Source organism: Ptychodera flava, unplaced genomic scaffold (assembly GCF_041260155.1).
Source record: "Ptychodera flava strain L36383 unplaced genomic scaffold, AS_Pfla_20210202 Scaffold_36__1_contigs__length_1797346_pilon, whole genome shotgun sequence".
In the NCBI taxonomy this organism is placed as follows: Eukaryota; Metazoa; Hemichordata; class Enteropneusta; family Ptychoderidae; genus Ptychodera; species Ptychodera flava.
Genome location: NW_027248358.1, coordinates 10,532 through 35,846, shown reverse-complemented (window position 1 = coordinate 35,846; position 25,315 = coordinate 10,532). Strand labels below are relative to the sequence as shown.

General features: G+C 37.6%; 1 protein-coding gene across 1 annotated transcript; it reads left to right on the top strand.

Annotated features, from left to right (window-relative positions):
* Positions 1–316: 316 nt before the first annotated feature.
* LOC139127749 (GA-binding protein subunit beta-1-like) lies at positions 317–21,937 on the top strand (the record flags this gene model as incomplete). Its single annotated transcript, XM_070693636.1, has 5 exons — positions 317–346; positions 2,625–2,723; positions 15,111–15,209; positions 18,873–18,971; positions 21,839–21,937. Coding segments are annotated over exons 1-5 (426 nt in total), but the record flags the coding sequence as incomplete, so codon positions are not given.
* Positions 21,938–25,315: the final 3,378 nt, after the last annotated feature.

Here is a 25,315-nt window from a genome sequence, read left to right as displayed (position 1 = left end):
TATATCGGTTTTCGGAAGTATTTCTGTTGTTCAAGGTTTCTGCTGTGAGGTAACTTACATAAAGGAACCGTTTGCTATAACAAACACTGACAAGATTAGAGAGATGTCAAAATACACCCGACGATGTTTATTGATGTTTTTGATGAAATAGGATAACCAGAAGTTAATAATTGACCCATAATATACGTATCTTTGGTCACGAGACCCCTTCAGTAACGTTAACGCCATATTTGTTTCGACAGACTGCCAGGACGTCGAGAAGCTGCACACCAGTAACGAAGTTTGATGATCTCCTGGCATTGTCTATGGCATGACCATGGCTGCCAGCAAATGGAGGGATCCCCAGGTGAGCGGATTTCACAATTCTTTCGCACGATTTTACGTCAGTAGTATGTAGCAGGCAAAGTGTTCATTCAACTGTTCTAACTTAATTCAGTTTTGACGGACATGCAATGTTACCCGGTCTAACTTAAAATACAATGAATCTGCCAGACTGAAAACCTTGGCTGACGCCACTATACTATATATGACTAAAGCTTATTAACGTGGCTTTCTAGAAGCCCGTAGAAAGAAAAACAACTTTGTCTAGTGCATAACAAGGTACATACACGCTCCTTCCTGACTACGGTCAACGCTATCCTTGAAGTACAGGGGTCATAGTCCGTTGTTAAAATATTCAGCTGTTTCAGATAATGGCGTTCATGCCTGCATTTAATCACGATATCGTTTAAACACAATGCTTCTGTATGGTAACAAAAGGTAAGAAACGTTATTAACCAAAGTCCTCGCGTATCGGTATTCTGATAGAATTTAAAATACGTTTAAAGCTTAGTCTATTAAAATACTAATATATATATATATATATATATATATATATATATATATATATATATATATATATATATCTGCACAAGTTGTACTCTTTACCTATCTCCATCTTGACACGTGTCAATAAAATATTGTCAACAATGACAATATGGTACTTTGAAATCAACGTGTTAGCCGTTTCTCTGTTCATGACTAAATATTATCTCCGTTCATAGCAAATCTAATGAAGCGTACAAACTTTTGTATTAAGTCTAAGTAATTGGCAGTTGACAGCACGCCGACAATAAATATAGGTAACAACCGCAAACCTGGTGTTTCTCATTGTCCATTCTTATGGTTTAACGAGATTCGGGTCAAAGCTCAGTCGTTGACAGCTTATTGGTATCAGAACTAGTGAGACAGGGATTCACATCCGAAAGACTCGTGAGGACTTTCAAAAAGTTCTACGGTCGATATGATGACATTGTGGCCAAATACGAAAGCTCGGTCACTCAAATGATTAGCGACAGCATTCCCGGCTTTGACTTATTACAGTGATTTATATACTGTTTCACTTCATACAATATTTAGATAAGTTTTCGACCAGTCCTGATGGATGTAGCATGCTAGCAGGGTACCTGGCACCACCACTAACTGTCAGTGGTTCAGGATGGTCCTACTTAAATTTGTAAATCTCAAATGTCCTGGTTATGTATTACCAGGACCTGGTAATGTATTATTTTCAGGTGCCGCAAACTGGTAAATTTCATCAATTTTGCAAAATAATCTCAAAACATGTTTTGAAGGCTGATATACTGATTTTCCCGATTTTTGTCCTTGACCTAAAATCTGGAGGGGAAAGTAGAGCTGTTCGTAACTGCCCTCCCACTGGCATACACGGAAAATGTACCCTCCCACTGAATTTTGATGCCCTCTGCCCTCCAGTATCTATGGTCGACCCCCCATTCCCAACAACAACAATGCAAGCTCCCAACTGCCCTCTCCCAATTACTGAAATGCCCCTATGCCCACTAGGCAACCAAGATCAAAGCAAAACCGTGCGAGCAGCTAGCAGTATACCTTGGAATATTTCTCCCCTCTAAGTTATGCGCTCTATCCCCCACAAGTTCTATCAACCACGGCTTTCCCCTCCCTCTACGTATTTTCAGGTACCCACGGTCAAAAAGTTTCTACCCGCCCACTGAAAATAATTAAATTTCTTCCCCGCCCACAGTAAATATCGATTTTTCCTCCCCGCCCGCTGATTAGTTTTAAATTTGCCAGTCCGCTGAAAAACTGCGCACGAACAACCTTTTGCACGAACAGTTAAATTGGCGGCACCTGTACCTTGAATGGAAATGATTATTGGACCAGTTTGATGTCATGTTTCCTTGTTAAGCGTATAATCGTTATTAGTTGAGTTATAAGATGAGTTCAGTTAATGTTCCAAATCACAAGGAAGTGATCAAATGACCATCTTGCGCCAGCTTTGCTGTCCTTCGTACTGTTGTCCTTGGCAATGAATAAAAGAATCAGAACGAAGATGGGTATAAGACAAATATAAGTTTTGTATATTGCGCATCAGCATTTTCTGCATACCAATTTACGTGCTGTAAGATGATGATGTACAACTCACTAAATTGTATGTATAAATGTAAACAAGCCCTGGGCTTGGTACTGAAATCCATTTAAATCCATGTATATGTTTGTTTATCATCCAACATGCAGTCTGAATCTGAGCTTAGCAGTGTATAACATTGTTTACCATCACAGATATCTGAGTATAGCAGGGTATAACTTAATGTTTACTATTGCAGGATCTCGTTGATGCAGCAGGGCGAGGTGATGTTGAGAGGGCTGAGTCTTTGATAGATGATGGATGTGATGTCAATGCTAGAGGTGACTTTAGGCTTTGGGTGAGTATTATGAACATCTGTTTCATGTTGTAAATATGTACAAACTAATTCAGTGAAATCCGCAAACAAAGTATATAAGAAATATTTTGGTATGTTAAGTCGTTTTGGTATGTCGCTATCTCTCATAACCGATCACTAAAATAGAAAAATAAAGTAAGTTAAGTGCATCACGGAGGGGTCGAGATTTCCCTAAATCTCGTGTATCACGATATTTGTAAACGATCGCAGTCGGCTACTCGGTTGCTCGAAGTGCGACCCCAACAAGTCTTTACGAGTTATGTTTATTTTAGGAGCAATTTTTGCGTGAAACGTCAGTTAACCTCCGACTGTAATCAACCACGTATTGTGTTCATAGATATATTCGTTATTGAAGAAATTAAAGTCCAACCTTTGTCGAAATCTTACAATATATTGCCTACTCAATGAACCGATCTCGGACACACGTACCCTCTTAGGCCAAAAGCCTTTAGAAGATCGGGTGATAACGCTCACTTGCTCACCGTGAACTGACAGATACAATGTTTCGACTATTCAGATGTCTTGCAAGTTTATATTATTCTCATAACAGAAGTCCAAACGTTAATAAGGCAACCGTTGTGTCAAAAGCTTACCGCTTTCCTAACACGACATGTCATTTCAAAGTGTGAGAACACGTGTACATAATTACAAACGATACGGTCGTTTTCAGGGCTAGTATTTATATCAAAAGCAATTGTAGAGTACCGGTACTTTCGGTCGTAGATGGGGTGGGGGGGCTGTTTAAAAAAGTGGCTCTCTTCACCTGACTGGAATCATGGTCCCTCTATGAGAGGGACAGTGCTGTAATTATATTGATCATGGAGGCTACCGCCATGCTTTGATGTTTATTTGTTTTCGATGTCATTGTCAATGAAAACTATGGACTCTGCCTACAGTTTTGTAAAATACCATGTACACACTTTTGGCAAGAATACATCGTACCGGTGCCGACTAATCTTTAGCGAAGTCACGTCCAAAAAGGGTTCACTTTAGCGATGTCATTGCATCATAGGCGCTTACTTATGACATCCACGAAGTTTTCTTCCAGTGTGCACGCCGATATACATGTAATTCTAAGCGTACACTTGGTTTGTTTTTATCGTATTTGTTCTCGTATGCATAGCAAATGTTTGACAAGTTTACACCTCTGCATAGACTTGGTTCAAGTCGGTGAATTTAAAAAAATAAAATAATTTATAATAGTTTCTCTTGTGTCTCTCCTATTTCGTACAAACCTATCCAGATTTTGGCAGCTCACGCCAGGTTTTCCCAGCGATTGAATGCGTCACGTTTGAGTCTGCGCAGTAGTGAGTTAGTTTCTGCCGTCATTCATGAATAATTTATAACAACGCAGATCGTGCAAGAAAGCCCAGTCTGTGATTCCGGGTGAAACTCCGCTGTATAGCGTTCACTCCACTCATCGCGTTCACCCTACTCATCGCGTCCACTCACGCGCGCGTTTCACATGAAAGCAGAATACAAATCATCGCGTTCACTCCACTCAAACATTCACAAATCACAGACTTGAACCAAGTGTAACCTCTGCACGTCACTGAATGATTGACAATTGTTTGAATAATGGAACGACTTTTTCCTAGGGCCATTCCCTTTGTACCGAAAGCGATTTTTCCCCTAATCGTCGTAATTTTAAAAAGCTTTGTGAAACTTTTTTTCGTCTTTCACTAACTTGCGTGAGTGAATAAGGGAGATGAAGAACATTGACACACTTCTGTAAGGGCCACGTATAATTGAAACACGCGCAAGGTAAACGCAACTTCTGCAATTAGTGGGAGGGGTTTGGCCACATTTCGCTTATCATGCGTAAAAATCGCGATACATGTTATTATATCGCAACATCTCGCTATACGTTTTTATGTATAGCAAAATATTGCGCTATATGTTTGGCGTGCGCCAGGCCAGCACAGTCACCAGCGCTACACCAACATTATTCTTACATACATGTGGTTTAATTAAGTGCACATGTAAGTAAATTCGTATTTGGATACAAAGTTTCAATTAAGTTCATTCTATGCCTGCGTTATTGTCGAGTCTGTGCTGAAAAAGGGTTGAATTTAGAGGGTGTACGGGGTAGTAGCGTATGCGTGATTTCGTATTGGTGTAATTAGTAATTACAGATTGTATATGGTATATGCTGATATAATTGAGACTTTGATGGATTTTCGCACTTCCAAACTTTCGTGGGGGGGGGGGGGTTAGGGTGGTGGTTTGAGGCCGAACGCATGTTTTATTCACGGTCCCTAAAGAGGTGTAAATGCTGCCGCCATAGCGGCAAACGATGATATTGTCTCATACGATTCAGCTATTTTTTTACCGGAGTCATCGAGCTCGAACGATCGGACCTAATCGCCCTGGGGGGGGGGTCAGGATATACATCAGGTTACCCTGGGGAGCTCAGGGTTCAAAGGGTTAATAGTTATAAGCTCCATCCATGGCCAGAAGTCGGGATTTTTTCATTTTAGACATTTTTACATTTTAGTAGTGCATGTTTGACATGTTAGGTCGGAACTAACGTGACCAAAAAGCCATCGTGCAAACCTATCGTGTATCGTGCACGCCCAACGTGTACGATGTGTACGTGTACGTGTATGTGTCTAAAATGTCTAACGTGCATGTCATTTTAGGTTTTCATCATGAGTCAAAATCTATCATGCCAATCGTGCAAACCTATCGTGTATGGTGCAAACCTAACGTGTACGGACCTAACGTGTCTAAAATGTCTAACGTGTATATCATTACTGTACCATTCAACTTATCTGGAGACCCTAAAATGACATACACGTTAGACATTTTAGACACGTTAGATACGTACTCGTTAGGTATATGTACGATACACGATAAGTTTGCACGATTGGCATGATAGACTTTGACTCGTGGACAACCTAAAATGACATACACGTTAGACATTTTAGACACGTTAGCTCCGTAAATCTTAGGTCGGCACGTTATACGATATGTCTCTAACTCTATCATGCCAATCGTGCAAACCTATCTTGTATCGTGCAGACCTAACCTGTACGGACCTAACGTGTCTAAAATGTCTAACGTGTATGTCATTTAAGGTTTTCATCATGAGTCAAAATCTATCATGCCAATCGTGCAAACCTATCGTGTATCGTGCAAACCTAACGTGTACGGACCTAACGTGTCTAAAATGTCTAACGTGCATGTCATTTTAGGTTTTCATCATGAGTCAAAATCTATCATGCCAATCGTGCAAACCTATCGTGTATGGTGCAAACCTAACGTGTAGGCTATGGACCTAACGTGTCTAAAATGTCTAACGTGTATATCATTACTGTACCATTCAACTTATCTGGAGACCCTAAAATGACATACACGTTAGACATTTTAGACACGTTAGATACGTACTCGTTAGGTATATGTACGATACACGATAAGTTTGCACGATTGGCATGATAGATTTTGACTCGTGGACAACCTAAAATGACATACACGTTAGACATTTTAGACACGTTAGCTCCGTAAATCTTAGGTCGGCACGTTATACGATATGTCTCAAGATTCACGTGATGTCCTACAAACACGGTAAGGTCTAACTCTATCATGCCAATCGTGCAAACCTATCGTGTATCGTGCAGACCTAACGTGTACGAACCTAAAGTGTCTAAAATGTCTAATGTGTATGTCATTTTAGGTTTTCATCATGAGTCAAAATCTATCATGCCAATCGTGCAAACCTATCTTGTATCGTGCAGACCTAACGTGTACGGACCTAACGTGTCTAAAATGTCTAACGTGCATGTCATTTTAGGTTTTCATCATGAGTCAAAATCTATCATGCCAATCGTGCAAACCTATCGTGTATCGTGCAAACCTAACGTGTACGGACCTAACGTGTCTAAAATGTCTAACGTGCATGTCATTTTAGGTTCTCAACATGAGTCAAAATCTATCATGCCAATCGTGCAAACCTATCGTGTATCGTGCAAACCTAACGTGTACGGACCTAACGTGTCTAAAATGTCTAACGTGCATGTCATTTTAGGTTTTCATCATGAGTCAAAATCTATCATGCCAATCGTGCAAACCTATCGTGTATCGTGCAAACCTAACGTGTACGGACCTAACGTGTCTAAAATGTCTAACGTGTACGTCATTTTAGGTTCTCCACATGACTCCAATTTCTATCATGCCAATCGTGCAAACCTATCGTGTATCGTGCAAACCTAACGTGTACGGACCTAACGTGTCTAAAATGTCTAACGTGTACGTCATTTTAGGTTCTCCACATGACTCCAATTTCTATCATGCCAATCGTGCAAACCTATCGTTTATGGTGCAAACCCAATGTGTACGGACCTAACGTGTCTAAAATGTCTAACGTGCAGACTTTTACAGTGTTTAGTCATGCACGTTTGCCTTAACACGTTTGGGTTCTATAATGTACAATGGCATACAACTCCCCATAGCACGATAGCTTCAACAATGTGAAACGTGCATTTTTACCATCTACTGGCCATAGCTCATAAGCTCGTCAATTTTACATAAATGCAACATTGAAATATTATATCAAACGAAACATTTCGTTGAATCTGTCGAAAACTCATCGTTCGCGATCCCAGGGTCCGGGAGTGGCACTGAATAATGAATACAAATCAATGTTGACATCGTGTTGCAGACAGAATGAACGACATTGTTGAGTCCATTAATCGCACATTATATTAAAGCTGCAAGCAGCGTTGGCGGGGCCCAAGCGGTTGCCATGGTTGAAAGTACTGCATTGATGATACAATGTGCAAATTTTGAGCTTCCATGTGTTTCATGTGTAGAGAAATCTTTAGACTAGTTGTTAACACATGTGAAAATACATTTATAAGCTCACGCATCTCAATTCCCATGTGAAATGATTGTGAAAAGTATGCTTGACAGAGAGAGTGAACAAGCATTTTAAGTACAATTGATGTAGACCATCATAGCTCATTCTGGAAATTTACCATTTGTCCTATGTGTTGACAAATCCTTTGACTAGTTGTTATAAGTGAAAATTTCCTGTCAAAGATCATTTTTCTCATTTCCCATTTACATGATTTTGAAAAGTGTGTCATAGACAAACGGGAAATAGCATTACAATAAATTTCCACTGATTGTGTGGTCACTTGTCAGCCATACAGACTGATGTGATGACAAGAAAAATAAAAAGTTTGTCTGTCATCCTCGTGCGCGTCAATTCAGATCCGCCGCGTCAACCTTTTTCTACTCATGGGGAAATAATTTAAAAAAAAATAAACACAAAAATCTCGTCGATAGTATATGTATAAAACAGAAGCTTAAAAAAATAATTGACACTTATATTCCATTCAGAACTGTACTCATATGTAACTCTTATATTGCGCTGTCAAAACTGTGCAAATTCTGCGTTTAAGTCAACCAAAGTACTGTTGTTATACACAAATAATTAAGCAACACCACTGTGCAGTCTGCGTGCATTCCTATGATGTTGTCATGTTTAACTCCGTGTTGTTGATTGAAGAATAAAAAAAATTACAGTACCAAATTCCTGCCTCACCACATCATTTTATGTCTAGGCGAACCAGCATTTTAAGCCAAATTGATGTATACCATCCTAGCTCATTCTGTAAATTTACCATGTGTCCTATGTGTTGATATATCCTTGAACTAGTTGTTATACATAAAATTTCGTGTCAAAGATCATTTTCCCCATTTCCCATTTACATGACTTTAAAAAGTGTGTGTCATAGACAAATGGAAATAGTATTACAATAAAAGTCCATTAATTGTGCGGTCTCTTGTCAGCCATACAGACTGATGTGATGACAAGAAAAATATAGTTTTTTTCTCTTCCTCTGCGTAAAATACATCACGATAGTGCATGTATAAAACAGAACCGTACAAATAATTGACACTAACATTCAGATTAGAACTGTATACATATTTCACTCTTATATTACTCTGTGAAAACTGTGCAAATGCTGCACTTAAACCGCTGAACTGTTGCTGTACAAAAATAATAAAGCAACACTGCTGTACATTTGTCTCTGCGTGCATCATGATGTTGTCATTTTTTCCTGCGTTGTTGATTGAAGAATGAAAAATAAACCCGCGTCACCACATCATTTTTGAAATATGTCTAGAATAAGAAAGAAACGTTTTATTTTTCTTGGCGTTGTACTAGTTGTTTTAATGACCTGTACACTATGAATTTCAAAATGTTGGGTAGAACAAAAAGGTGTTCTTCAAAACCTGAAAATTCCAAATATTAAAATGCAAAAGTTACTGGCAATAACAAAGTATGGAGTTGTTACTCAGGAAACAAATGCTAAACATCGTGGTAAAGTTGAAACTACAGTCTCTTTTATAAGATTACAAGTTTTGCAGTAAGAAGAGTGGGTAGCTGAACAAATCATAACAGCCTTGAGTACGAATCCTCCTTTTTAAGTGTCCAATAATACTAGTCCTGAGGCAAAAGTTAGGCGTATGCGATGCAGCTATATTTAATAGTTACAAACCTGTAATCGCTATCAATGCTGTACTGCACATATCGCTATAGACAACGGCACGAAACCTGCTTCTGCATACCAGTTTTTCAAACGAATTAGATATCCATTCTCATAGCAGTTCAAAAGTAAAATACTCTTAGACTTGAGAAACGTGTGCATTATAGACTTTCGATAAATTTGCTTTACGCTTGAATTTAGCATGGAGCTTTGGTAGCTCTATGAATTTATCAAGCGATGCTCGGACACTGGCAGCGCACAGCGCATCGATGACACTTGGGTCAGGGGTCATCATCAAAAACGTCAGAGCCTATTCACGGCCAGCTTGATATGAATCATGCCACGGATCGCGAAAATCACGGATCATATATCCAAATGTTCATGTCTAATACGTAAAGAGAACCCTAAAATATAAAACACATAATGATTTGATATGGAGAAACATCATTTTGTTTCACTGACGGTCAAGTTAAATGCTCAAATATCGCGACAAGACTTGCACATTTGCACAATATGAATGCGGAAGTACGTCGACTGTACTCTGCGGACGAGCGAGCGCCTTCTCTGAAAATCTGTTTACAATATCACGTCACAATACACTGAAAATTCTTGCCAATTCACACAAGTTCCTAACGTCAGTACAGATATTTTCTTGTTGGCAGCAATACACCACCAACATTTTCGCCGTTCAGGAGTGCCTTACTCGCTCTACGTTGAAAAAAGCCGTATGCTTTTAAACATGCCGTTCCTAACTTTGCAAATTCCAGTCGACTTTCCTACTCTGATCCCGGCTCTGATCATAATCTTTCTTTCCATTTCATAGCTTTACTTGCGCTTACAACCTGTGTTAGGGGTGGTTTCTCCCCAATATTGGTGGAGCTGCCTAAAGTCAAAAACGAAAGTTTGCCGTTTTTGCTTAGTTTCACCGTCACTACGATCCTTCAGTGTTGATGATGACACTCACAGGCGTGTTGTTTGCATGGCAGGGCTGTGTGTTACCGGCGTTATACGGCCTCCCACCACATCGTATAACGCCGGTAACACACAGCCCTGTCATGCAGAGCTAGGTATAAAGTGTAGTTTATGTTTATGCTATGTTCTGACGTTCTACGGAAGAGAACGTCGGAACGTAGCATAAACTACACTTATACAAACTACCAAGTAAACAGCACGCCTGTGACGACGTTGTACTGCACAGTGCACGGAGCAATCTGTAGGTACATTGTGCCATGGATGTAAAAATTAGATTTTTATCCATGATTGTGCGAAGTTGTCCAACCCAAAACTTAGTAACATCTTAGTCAAATAGTCATGGTAAACATGGGTACTTTTGGTTTGTCAGCTATTTCTTAACAATTTTATTCATTACTGTATGTGTTACAAATACGATCTTCTGACGCATAAGGTCGGGATGCACAGAGATAAAGTATTACTTCTCAAGTTGAATGCAGGACAGCGCGTGGACAGACAAAGTGATGACGTAATTTTTGCCGAAATCTTCTCGGCAAACGCTACTTTTTTCTCGCATTTGCGATTTTGCGAGCAGGCAGCGGAAACACTGCCTACGTCATTGCGAACAAAGGAAGGCCACAACGCACCTTATTTTCCAGCAGGAACTTGAAATTGAGGAAGTGCATATTTACTGAGTGTTTCCACTGTAATAAGCTGCGCAAACAAACATTCTGAACAGCTACACTAACAACTGATATGGTCGCACCTAATTAGACCTTAGAACAATGGCAAGAGCGTCCAGCTCTGATTAACCATTTTACCTGCAGGCTGTGAGTGACGATTTTTCAAATCGCAGGCATTGAGTCGATAGCCTGTTTATTTCAGCACAGTGACGCAATACATTTTTCTACAAGTATTTTACTTCTCACTTTCCGATTTCAAAATGTTTATGACAAACAGCCTATAATGTTTATCATACCCTTACTTCATAATATTGACATTTTAGTTTCAATTAGATCTCAACGTCACCACGAACTTCATTACACAAGGTGTTGTTTTAATCGATGTGTATCAGCAATTTTGATGTGGTCTTGTTTACATTTTTAATCAGCTACATGCTCTCAGTTACACAACACACCAGGGCCACTCCATGCATGTCAGATAGAGAAACATAAAAAATCACCACACCTTGCAATGTCATATATCTTACTTTTTTATTCGTGATGAACAAGTGAGCGTGCATTCAGACACCTACATACAAATTACCCGAATAGCTTCATTTATGATCCTTGACACTCACAAAACAGCTGTGTGTAGACCCCAGTAATTGTGGCAGGACCTTGTCCTGCTCTATTTCAGTCAATCACAGCAGTCGGCCACCCCTAAAGTTAGTGGCACACTCTTCTAAGTACTTCCGTGGCAGTATACTTGACAACGTCATCATGGCGTACAAAACCTGGGCGCTCAAGTTAGTATACACAAGGGGCCGAGATTAGGGTTCGTGCGACTGCTAGTTGAATTTGACAGCGGGCATTGCAGTCTGTTGTTCCGTCTTTGACTCTCAAGTGTACAATATAACCATAACATGATAACATACATCACTGATCGATCTTCTGACTGACGAGGTTTTAAACTGCTGCCTTATAAACATTGGGGCAACTTAACCGATCCAAATACCTTTCGCAAACTTGAAAGTGCTCGCACTAAGAAAGATATGAAGTAACATTTCAGTTAAAACTGTGTGTTGGTTTTTGAGAAGAAAATTTTTAAGGATGAAATTGCGATTTTCGCTATATCCACTACAGCGAACAAACCTCCTGACTGACCCAAACGCCGTTCGGAAATTAGAAAGAACTACCACACTAGGGATTATGAGTGTAAATTTTAGTTCAATCTGTGTATTGGTTCTGGAGGAAAATATTTTAAAAGATTAAATTACGAGTTTTGCAAAATCAAATATGGCGGCAAAACCATGTGACCTATCCGAATGCCTTTCACAAACCTGAAAGAGATATTACAATAGATGATACATGTAAAATTTCAGTCTACTCGGTGTGTTGGTTCTAGAGAAGAAGATTTTTAAAGATGAAATTACGATTTTCGCAAAATCCAATATGGCGGCAAAACCACGTGACCGATCAAAACTCCTTTCAAAAACTTGAAAGAGATCACTGTAAGCATGACATGAGTAAAATTCCAGCTTAATCAGTGTTTTGGTTCTGGAGAAGAAGATTTTAAAGATTAAATTACGATTTTTTGCACAATCCAATATGGCGGCCAAACCACGTGACCAATCGAAACGCTTTTCGCAAACTTGAAAGAGATCACACTGTAGATGACATTTATTAATTTTAGTTCAATTGGTGAATCTGTTCTGGAGGAGAAGATTTTTACAGATTAATTGTGTTTCAAAAAATCCAATATGGCGGCCAAACCACGTGACCGATCGAAATGTCTTTTGCAAACTTAAAAGAGATCACTGTAAGGATGACATGAGTAAAATTTGAGCTTAATCGATGTTTCGGTTCTGGAGAAGAAGATTTTTAAAGATTAAATGACTATTTTAGAAAATCCAATATGGTGGCCAAGGTCAGGTGACCGCATGCGATTTTATTTGCAAATTCTAGAGACCTTAGGTCATGCTTACTATACAAAAGAATTTCAAATCGACTAGACCCCTAGGTCTTCTGGAGAAGCCATTTTTAGGTTTTTGGAAAATCCAATATGGCCACCTGGTCACGTGACCAATCAAAATTTCAAGGGTCGGTGCACGAGTACTAATTGATACCTACTAGCCCTGCAAATTTGAGAAGTTTTCGTTCAGCCGTTTTAGAGATCTAGGTCGACAAAGAATCGGCAGAAGAAGAAGAAAAAGAGGAAGAAGAGGAAGTAGTAGAACTTGAGCAATAACAATAGGGTCCCAGCCGGTCGGCTTGGGCCCCTAATTACCATGCCCTGCCCGTCGCATTTTCATCGGTCGAGCTGAACCACGTGACTGACCACAAATACACAGTAATGGTCGACGTCTGTTTACATGCCCGGGAATATGAATAATAAGATTAACAACTCAAAGTATCATAACTTTACATCTCAAACTTAAATCATAGTCAATCACAAAATAAATGGAGCACTTGTAGGTCAAGTTGAGATACTTTTTTTCTGAAAACATCTCCGGATTGATACTTCTTTCTGAAAACATCTCCGGATTTGCCAATTTTTTACAGCGCGCGTGACAGTGCGTCGGGTATTAATGCTCAGTTTCTCGGGCCCAGATTGTCGTTCGCTCCTGAAATTTTCGGAAATTTTGACGGTTTATCATGGGTTCGCTGATAATATACTTGAAATAACAGACTCCGCTCTGACCATTAACGTTTATTTGTGGGCGTGGGCTCGAGGAAAGCCAATTGTCGGGCTCGGCAAGGCTCGCCCGTTAATTTTTGGCTTTCCTCTCGCCCTTGTCGACAAATAAACGTTCATGGTAAGCGCGTCGCCCGTTATTTCTATAGTATCCGGTCGAAGCGAGCTCATTTCATAGTGTAGGCATGAAAGTGAAACTTATGCTTAGACTACTACCTTCATAATAAAGGTTACAGCAGAATGTAAAATGGTGATACGGTCTTATTATACATTCTGTTATAATAAAAAAGAACGTTCTTGGAAATCAAGATAGATTATGTTGGGGCCATCGATAAACATAAAACATACTGGTTCACAGAAAGTTGAACCTGGTGTACGCTGTGGCAGCGGCGAAACATGGCAGAACTATTCAAACATATTCGCAGTTGGTTCAAGTAGCTTTTCCTTGCAAGTATTCGACTAATATATTTGTGATCAAGATTGGGAAACAGCTAATAAAGATATAAAAAAAAACTTTTGTAACTAAATCGCGGCGGTATGCATTCGCCCGTTCTCAAGTCAACTGAATGTTCTTTATTGGGGATTTTTATATTGCATTGTGTATATCGTAGGTGATCCGGTGTACGCAGCAAATGTTGAATCATTAGCACATTCTGCTGCGTCACTTTGTGATTGACAGCAGTTTGAATGGTCAATGGTTATGTTGTCGACGCCACTGACCATGTATCGAAACGAACTTTTCATCAATAATTCGCTTGAAACTGTTAAAAAGACAGTATTTAGCTCACAACGCTATGACTAAAGTATTCACAAAGGTAATGTAGATGATTCCTGTATGTGTAGACTAGATGAGGAGACTATTTGTTGTGAGGCGTGCGTGAATATCAGGTTGGGGTGTACAAAGCCATTACTTTTGATGAAGGAAAACAATAGATAATCGCAAAATAATGAAGAATTGAAGTTCAATTGACGGAACTACGCATAAAACGTCATTGCAATATTGTTAATGTACGGCTTCTAATATAAGTCTTTTTGATGTCATATCCGCCATAGCTGCAACGCAAAGCCAGTCCGGATAGCTGGTACGTCGCGTCATGGCGAAGCGGCGTTGATGGACGTCCGTTTTGTGGAGTGACCGTGCTTCACATAAGTCATTTCATCTGTCATAGAATGGTCGAAATGAATTATTTTAATCCAATTATTTCACTAGTGATTATAACGAATTTTAAAGGTCTTTGTTTACAAATGTTGCAAAGACGTACAATGGACAATGCAATGCGCATTGTTTGTTTTGTTCGTAATTTTTTGGTAAATGGCTACTATGAGTCAATTGCTTACGTTTCTAGTATTTATTTATTATTTGATTCGTTACCTTAAATATCAGTATGCAAGCTGTGTGTTTTATTAATTTCTCATCACAATGAAAGTATACTCCTCGATTACTGTGCCTTTTTTGATTACAATAATATTGTCAAACGTTTTTCGGTATATGCCTCATGCCGTGCCGACATGATTTAGTTCTTATTGGTGAACAGCAATTTTAACATTGTTTAAATTTTTGTAGGACGAATCCACAGCATTGCATGAAGCTTCTAAAGGAGGTCATGCAGACGTCGCTGAAGTGCTGATTAAACATGGTGCAGATGTCAATGCTAAGGATGAGGTAAGTAAATGTGACTCGGTACTCGATAATAGTTCAACAATTTCACGTATCTCTCTTCCACTTTAACGTTACAGTTACTAAATCGTATAATGCTATGACATTTTATGGTGTCCTGGTCATACAATCCCACTGCAATACTTCAAAATGTAGAAGAACAAATTATGCTAAGATGACCGCGGTCAGTCCGCAAAATGGGTGACCCACCACTCATATGGCGTTCGACTTTATTCAAATAATTTTGCACGAAGACCGGTAACAGTGTATCATTATTTCAAAGTTGTATTTGTTCTGGTTGTTTGTTTAGCGATATATTCCAAAACAATAACGTTCGCCTCGAAAAAATATAACGGCAGAGAGACAGATATACAGAGAGAGAGAGAGAGAGAGAGAGAGAGAGAGAGAGAGAGAGAGAGAGAGAGAGAGAGAGAGAGAGAGAGAGAGATGTGTCTTTGAAAAATCTATTATCCAAATTTGGAATATTTGAAAGCGGATTATTTAATGCCTATGACTTGCTCTTTAGACAGACCTACTAAACAAAATGTGGTTTTGAAAAATTCACAAAAAGAGCTATTATTTAGCAAAGTTTGAGAAAATTGACATTATTAGAAACAATCAATAATTAATAATTTACCCTCTCCCATTCCTAAAATTTGGGGCATATTTGTCGCAATTTTGGTTAAAAAATAAATATCGTGGCTTTTTAGCTCAATTTTAATGTAAGTAAAATCTTCAAAGTAGCTTAAATTTAAAATTTGTTTGTTCTTTTACAGTGTAAAAGTGAAAAATGCAATCATGATATAAATATGAAAATGATGACCTGTTTTATTGATTTTTAGTGATTTTGTGAAAAATCATGAATTTTTAATGTCATTTTGTTAAAAATCAAGCGCGATGACCCCATTTTTTTCCCCCAGTTTTGGACTACTCTCATATGTAGGTATTCAAAAAACCCCATTTGAAAAAATTACATTACTTTTCCTTTTCCGATCGTACATCCTTAATTTCCCATCACAATGAAAGTATACTCTTTCATTACTGTGCCTTTTTTGATTTCAATAATATTGTCAGACTTTTTCGGTATATGCCTCATACCATGCCGACATGATTTAGTTCTTATTGGTGAACAGCAATTTTAACATTGTTTAAATTTTTGTAGGACGAATCCACAGCATTGCATGCAGCTTCTCAAGAGGTCATGCAGACGTCGCTGAAGTGCTGATTAAACATGGTGCAGATGTCAATGCTAAGAATAACGTAAGTAAATGTGACTCGGTACTCGATAATACTTCAACAATTTCACGTATCTCTCTTCCACTTTAACGTTACAGTTACTAAATCGTATAATGCTATGACATTTTATGGTGTCCTGGTCATACAATCCCTCTGCAATACTTCAAAATGTAGAAGAACAAATTATGCTAAGATGGCCGCGGTCAGTCCGCAAAGAGAGTGACCTACCACTCACATGAGGTTCGACTTTATTCAAATAATTTTGCACGAAGACCGGTAACAGTGTATCATTATTTCAAAGTTGTATTTGTTCTGGTTGTTTGTTTAGCGATATATTCCACAACAATAACGTTCGCCTCGAAAAAATATAACGGCAGAGAGACAGATATACAGAGAGAGAGAGAGAGAGAGAGAGAGAGAGAGAGAGAGAGAGAGAGAGAGAGAGAGAGAGAGAGAGAGAGAGAGAGAGAGAGAGAGAGAGAGAGATGTGTGTCTTTGAAAAATCTATTATCCAAATTTGGAATATTTGAAAGCGGATTATTTAATGCCTATGACTTGCTCTTTAGACAGACCTACTAAACAAAATGTGGTTTTGAAAAATTCACAAAAAGAGCTATTATGTAGCAAAGTTTGAGAAAATTGAAATTATTAGAAATAATCAATAATTAATAATTTACCCTCTCCCATTCCTAAAATTTGGGGCATAATTGTCGCATTTTGGTTAAAAAATAAATATCGTCGCTTTTTAGCTCAATTTTAATGTAAGTAAAATCTTCAAAGTAGCTTAAATTTAAAATTGTGTTTGTTCTTTTTACAGTGTAAAACGTGAAAAATGCAATCATGATATAAATATGAAAATGATGACCTGTTTTATTGATTTTTAGTGATTTTGTGAAAAATCATGAATTTTTAATGTCATTTTGTTAAAAATCAAGCGCGGTGACCCCATCTTTTTTCCCCAGTTTTGGACTACTTTAATGTGTGGGTATTCAAAAAATCCCATTTGAAAAAAATTACATTACTTTTCCTTTTTCCGATCGTACATCCTTAATTTCCCATCACAATGAAAGCATACTCCTTGATTACTGTGCCTTTTTTGATTTCAATAATATTGTCAGACATTTCCGGTTTATGCCTTATACCATGCCGACATGATTTAGTTCTTATTGGTGAACAGCAATTTTAACATTGTTTAAATTTTTGTAGTACAAATCCACAGCATTGCATGCAGCTTCTAAAGGAGGTCATGCAGACGTCGCTGAAGTGCTGATTAAACATGGTGCATATGTCATGCTAAGAATAACGTAAGTAAATGTGACTCGGTACTCGATAATACTTCAACAATTCACGTATCTCTCTTCCCACTTTAACGTTACAGTTAGTAAATCGTATAATGCTATGACATTTTATGGTGTCCTGGTCATACAATCCCACTGCAATACTTCAAAATGTAGAAGAACAAATTATGCTAAGATGGCCGCGGTCAGTCCGCAAAGAGAGTGACCTACCACTCACATGAGGTTCGACTTTATTCAAATAATTTTGCACGAAGACCGGTAACAGTGTATCATTATTTCAAAGTTGTATTTGTTCTGGTTTGTTTGTTTAGCGATATATTCCACAACAATAACGTTCGCCTCGAAAAAATATAACGGCAGAGAGACAGATATACAGAGAGAGAGAGAGAGAGAGAGAGAGAGAGAGAGAGAGAGAGAGAGAGATGTGTCTTTGAAAAATCTATTATCCAAATTTGGAATATTTGAAAGCGGATTATTTAATGCCTATGACTTGCTCTTTAGACAGACCTACTAAACAAAATGTGGTTTTGAAAAATTCACAAAAAGAGCTATTATTTAGCAAAGTTTGAGAAAATTGACATTATTAGAAACAATCAAAAATTAATAATTTACCCTCTCCCATTCCTAAAATGTGGGGCATATTTGTCGCAATTTTGGTTAAAAAATAAATATCGTGGCTTTTTAGCTCAATTTTAATGTAAGTAAAATCTTCAAAGTAGCTTAAATTTAAAATTTGTTTGTTCTTTTACAGTGTAAACGTGAAAAATGCAATCATGATATAAATATGAAATGATGACCTGTTTTATTGATTTTAGTGATTCTGTGCAAAATCATGAATTTTTAATGTCATTTTGTTAAAAATCAAGCGCGATGACCCCATTTTTTTCCCCAGTTTTGGACTACTCTCATGTGTAGGTATTCAAAAAACCCCATTTGAAAAAAATTACATTACTTTTCCTTTTTCCGATCGTACATCCTTAATTTCCCATCACAATGAAAGTTTACTCTTTGATTACTGTGCCTTTTTTGATTTCAATAATATTGTCAGACTTTTTCGGTTTATGCCTCATACCATGCCGACATGATTTAGTTCTATTGGTGAACAGCAATTGTGACATTGTTTATATTTTTGTAGTACAAATCCACAGCATTGCATGCAGCTTCTAAAGGAGGTCATGCAGACGTCGCTGAAGTGCTGATTAAACATGGTGCATATGTCAATGCTAAGAATAACGTAAGTAAATGTGACTCGGTACTCGATAATACTTCAACAATTCACGTATCTCTCTTCCACTTTAACGTTACAGTTAGTAAATCGTATAATGCTATGACATTTTATGGTGTTCTGGTCATACAATCCCTCTGCAATACTTCAAAATGTAGAAGAACAAATTATGCTAATGTCACACCTGAGAGTTGACAAAAATTTGTTTAAGTTGTGCCAGGCGTGACTATAAGAAAATATATTGTCAAACGGCATGAAAGTCTGTGCCTAATTTAACAATTAAAATGTTCCTCACTTTCGTTCCACTGAGACCTCTTAACCTGGTCGCGATAGTTCGCTCAGATAGGTGGTATTTACTTCTAAATGTACAATAGAAAGCTATCTCACAATTATATCAGTTGGCATAACAATTCCGCCAACAACAATATTTATTACTAAGAAATTAATCAACAACAACAGCGAGTATTCGCAGATACCCCTGTATGGTACAATGATTGACAACTCGCTAACAACTATAGCAAAGACTGACAGTAACACACCAAAGAAACTGTTTCCGTGATGTCACAACTTGTAGTAACACTGAAAATATGATAGCTATGTGCTAGTACGCCTTAATGTCTTTAAACTGGCTTTACTCATAACACATAGAAATACACCAGTTCTCTGTTCATATGGTGTGCACTCAAAACAAACTCAGCAGTCTAATAGTGACAACTCTACAGTATTTCCGGTCACTATGACAAATAAAGTTATCTCAAAGTTTGAACACACTGTAGTAAATTTTACAAGTGTACAGAAAACAACAGTAGCCTGCAGCAGTGAGGCTTTAACTCAAATTGATATTTAAACAATACAACAGTTTGGTATAAGTAGACACTAAAAAACGTCAATCAATACGTAGTGTCAGACAACTTATACAAACACTCATGCTATTCTAAGCCTTCTTGTAGGGAAATAACAATCGCCCACTTTTCGAACAAATTTCACCCACGATCCAAACTATAAACGTCCCTCCAAGCGGCGAAGAATCACTCATACGAAATCGACTTACACTTGTGTGTGTGAGATTATTGAAGTACAATTTCGATTCTGCCGAAAGTTCGGATTCGTAAGTAAAGTTTACGCGGTTCGAAGGACGAGGACAAGGTCCCTGTTATCCTACAAGGGTGTCTATCTACTAAACCTGAGAGTTACTGTTCCTGACGTCCGGTCCGGTAGCGCGGCGCGCCGGCGTAGCGTTGAAGGTGCACAGAAGTTCCATATAGGCTGGTGAGTTCCCATTCGCGCCCAAGCTTCCGGCCTGTCCTTTCACTCGTAGCTACGTCACTCGCCCACACGTGGTCGGGGCTCGATGGATCGTTCTGTCAGAAAATGTCTCTCTTACCACATATGAATGCTCACTAAATGTTCTTGAGTCTCGCCCACACTAAAAGGTTTGATATTGAGTCGGTTCAGACGTTCACAACGTCTGAACGGAAAGCTTGAAAATCGATTGCAATCGAGCCGCGTGCGACCATGCGGCCCCATGCCGTCTTCCAGCTTCTTCTACGTCACCAGACATGTACATAGTACACGTCATAGCCCGCCAATCATTGGCGTTTAGCCGCTTAAACTTTCTAGGCTAATGTTCCGTTCGCTGGCCACCACACAAGACCAGCAATAAGTTCTCGAATTCGTCATCTCCATCCAAAGATACGAAGATTTATAGAGTCTCTATCTCCAACAATATAACATCGCGTATCCTCCGAACAATCATTTTATTATTGTGTAAGTGTACTGAGTGCACAAAACACATTCACTCAATCATACGTGTAGAAGCAGTCTGACAACATATGAAAGTTACTGTTTCTCTATTAAATAAAAAATGAGTGAAATCACACATGTGATACTAAGATGGCCGCGGTCAGTCCGCAAAGAGAGTGACCTACCACTCATATGAGGTTCGACTTTATTCAAATAATTTTGCACGAAGACCGGTAACAGTGTATCATTATTTCAAAGTTGTATTTGTTCTGGTTGTTTGTTTAGCGATATATTCCAAAACAATAACGTTCGCCTCGAAAAAATATAACGGCAGAGAGACAGATATACAGAGAGAGAGAGAGAGAGAGAGAGAGAGAGAGAGAGAGAGAGAGAGAGAGAGAGAGAGAGAGAGAGAGAGATATGTGTCTTTGAAAAATCTATTATCAAAATTTGGAATATTTGAAAGCGGATTATTTAATGCCTATGACGTGCTCTTTAGACAGACCTACTAAACAAAATGTGGTTTTGAAAAATTCACAAAAAGAGCTATTAGTAGCAAAGTTTGAGAAAATTGACATTATTAGAAATAATCAATAATTAATAATTTACTCTCTCCAATTCCTATAATTTGGGGCATATTTGTCGCAATTTTGGTTAAAAATAAATATCGTGGCTTTTTAGCTCAATTTTAATGTAAGTAAAATCTTCAAAGTAGCTTAAATTTAAAATTTGTTTGTTCTTTTACAGTGTAAACGTAGAAAATGCAATCATGATATCAATATGAAAATGATGACCTCTTTATTGATTTTTAGTGATTCTGTGAAAAATCATGAATTTTTAATGTCATTTTGTTAAAAATCAAGCGCGATGACCCCATTTTTTCCCCAGTTTTGGACTATTCTCTCATGTGTAGGTATTCAAAAAAACCCATTTGAAAAAATTACATTACTTTTCCTTTTTCCGATCGTATATCCTTAATTTCCCATCACAATGAAAGTATACTCTTTGATTACTGTGCCTTTTTTGATTTCAATAATATTGTCAGACTTTTTCGGTTTATGCCTCATACCATGCCGACATGATTTAGTTCTTATTGGTGAACAGCAATTGTAACATTGTTTATATTTTTGTAGGACGAATCCACAGCATTGCATGAAGCTTCTAAAGGAGGTCATGCAGACGTCGCTGAAGTGCTGATTAAACATGGTGCAGATGTCAATGCTAAGCATTGGGTAAGTTAATGTGACTCGGTAAACGATGTGGATACAGTCACTAATGACCTTGTCTAGAAGCTGCATGCAATGCTGTGGAACCGTTCTACAAAAATGTGAACAATGTTAAAATTGCTATTCACCAATAAGAACTAAATCCTGTCGGCATGGCATGAGGCATATACCGAAAAAGTCTGACAATATTATTGACATCAAAAAAATCACAGTAATCAAGGAGTATGCTTTCATTGTGATGGGAAATTAAGGATGTACGATCGGAAAAGGGAAAAGTAATGTCAATTTTTTCAAATCCGGTTTTTTGAATACCTACATATGAGAGTAGTCCAAAACTTGGGAAAGAAGATTGGTCACCGCGCTTGTTTTTTACAAAATTACATTCAAATTCACGGTTTTTCACAAAATCACTAGAAATCAATTAAACAGGTCATCATTTTCCTATTTATATAATGCTTGCATTTTTCACTTTTACACTGTTAAAAAACAAAAGATTATAAAGTTAAGTACTTTGAAATTTTACTGTCTCTCTCTGTCTCTGTGTGTCACAATCCGTAATACTTCAAACAATTTCATATCTCTCTTCCACTTTAACGTTACAGTTAGTAAATCGTATAATGCTATGACATTTTATGGTGTCCTGGTCATACAATCCCATCTGCAATACTTCAAAATGTAGAAGAACAAATTATGCTAAGATGGCCGCGGTCAGTCCGCAAAGAGAGTGACCTACCACTCATATGAGGTTCGACTTTATTCAAATAATTTTGCACGAAGACCGGTAACAGTGTATCATTATTTCAAAGTTGTATTTGTTCTGGTTGTTTGTTTAGCGATATATTCCACAACAATAACGTTCGCCTCGAAAAAATATAACGGAGAGAGACAGATATACAGAGAGAGAGAGAGAGAGAGAGAGAGAGAGAGAGAGAGAGAGAGAGAGAGAGAGATGTGTCTTTGAAAAATCTATTATCCAAATTTGGAATATTTGAAAGCGGATTATTTAATGCCTATGACTTGCTCTTTAGACAGACCTACTAAACAAAATGTGGTTTTGAAAAATTCACAAAAAGAGCTATTATTTAGCAAAGTTTGAGAAAATTGACATTATTAGAAACAATCAGTAATTAATAATTTACCCTCTCCAATTCCTAAAATTTGGGGCATATTTGTCGCAATTTTGGTTAAAAAATAAATATCGTGGCTTTTTAGCTCAATTTTAATGTAAGTAAAATCTTCAAAGTAGCTTAAATTTAAAATTTGTTTGTTCTTTTACAGTGTAAAAGTGAAAAATGCAATCATGATATAAATATGAAAATGATGACCTGTTTTATTGATTTTTAGTGATTTTGTGAAAAATAATGATTTTTTAATGTCATTCTGTAAAAAACAACCGCGATGACACCATCTTTCCCCCCAGTTTTGGACTACTCTCATATGTAGGTATTCAAAAAACCCCATTTGAAAAAAATTACATTACTTTTCCTTTTTCCGATCGTACATCCCTAATTTACCATCACACTGAAAGTATACTCCTTGATTACTGTGCCTTTTTTGATTTCAATAATATTGTCAGACTTTTTCGGTTTATGCCTCATACCATGCCGTTATGATTTAGTTCTTATTGGTGAACAGCAATTGTAACATTGTTAAAATTTTTGTAGGACGAATCCACAGCATTGCATGCAGCTTCTAAAGAGGTCATGCAGACGTCGCTGAAGTGCTGATTAAACATGGTGCAGATGTCAATGCTAAGGATGAGGTAAGTAAATGTGACTCGGTACTCGATAATACTTCAACAATTTCACGTATCTCTCTTCCACTTTAACGTTACAGTTAGTAAATCGTATAATGCTATGACATTTTATGGTGTCCTGGTCATACAGTCCCTCTGCAATACTTCAAAATGTAGAAGAACAAATTATGCTAAGATGGCCGCGGTCAGTCCGCAAAGAGAGTGACCTACCACTCATATGAGGTTCGACTTTATTCAAATAATTTTGCACGAAGACCGGTAACAGTGTATCATTATTTCAAAGTTGTATTTGTTCTGGTTGTTTGTTTAGCGATATATTCCACAACAATAACGTTCGCCTCGAAAAAATATAACGGCAGAGAGACAGATATACAGAGAGAGAGAGAGAGAGGAGAGAGAGAGAGAGAGAGAGAGAGAGAGAGAGAGAGAGAGAGAGAGAGAGAGAGAGAGATGTGTGTCTTTGAAAAATCTATTATGCAAATTTGGAATATTTGAAAGCGGATTATTTAATGCCTATGACTTGCTCTTTAGACAGACCTACTAAACAAAATGTGGTTTTGAAAAATTCACAAAAAAAGCTATTATGTAGCAAAGTTTGAGAAAATTGACATTATTAGAAATAATCAATAATTAATAATTTACCCTCTCCAATTCCTAAATTTGGGGCATATTTGTCGCAATTTTGGTTAGAAAATAAATATCGTGGCTTTTTAGCTCAATTTTAATGTAAGTGAAATCTTCAAAGTAGCTTAAATTTAAAATTTGTTTGTTCTTTTACAGTGTAAACGTTAAAAATGCAATCATGATATAAATATGAAAATGATGACCTGTTTTATTGATTTTTAGTGATTCTGTGAAAAATCATGAATTTTTAATGTCATTTTGTTAAAAATCAAGCTGATGACCCCATTTTTTTCCCCAGTTTTGGACTACTCTCATGTGTAGGTATTCAAAAACCCCATTTGAAAAAAATTACATTACTTTTCCTTTTTCCGATCGTACATCCTTAATTTCCCATCACAATGAAAGCATACTCTTTGATTACTGTGCCTTTTTTGATTTCAATAATATTGTCAGACTTTTTCGGTATATGCCTCATACCATGCCGACATGATTTAGTTCTTATTGGTGAACAGCAATTTTAACATTGTTTAAATTTTTGTAGTACAATTCCACAGCATTGCATGCAGCTTCTAAAGGAGGTCATGCAGACGTCGCTGAAGTGCTGATTAAACATGGTGCAGATGTCAATGCTAAGAATGACGTAAGTAAATGTGACTCGGTACTCGATATGGATATCGGAATCGTAATACTTCAACAACTTCATTTATCTCTCTTCCACTTTAACGTTACAGTCGACGTCACTAAATCTTATAATGCTATGACATTTTATGGTGTCCTAGTCATATAATCCCATTGCAATACTTCAAAATGTAGAAGAACAGATTATACTAAGATGGCCGCGATCAGTCCGCAAAATGGGTGACCCGGCACTCATATGGCGTTCGATTTTATTCAAATAATTTTGCACGAAGACTGGTAACAGTGTATCATTTTTTCAAAGTTGTATTTGTTCTGGTTGTTTGTTTAGCCATATATTCCACAACAATAGCGTCGCCTCGAAAAAA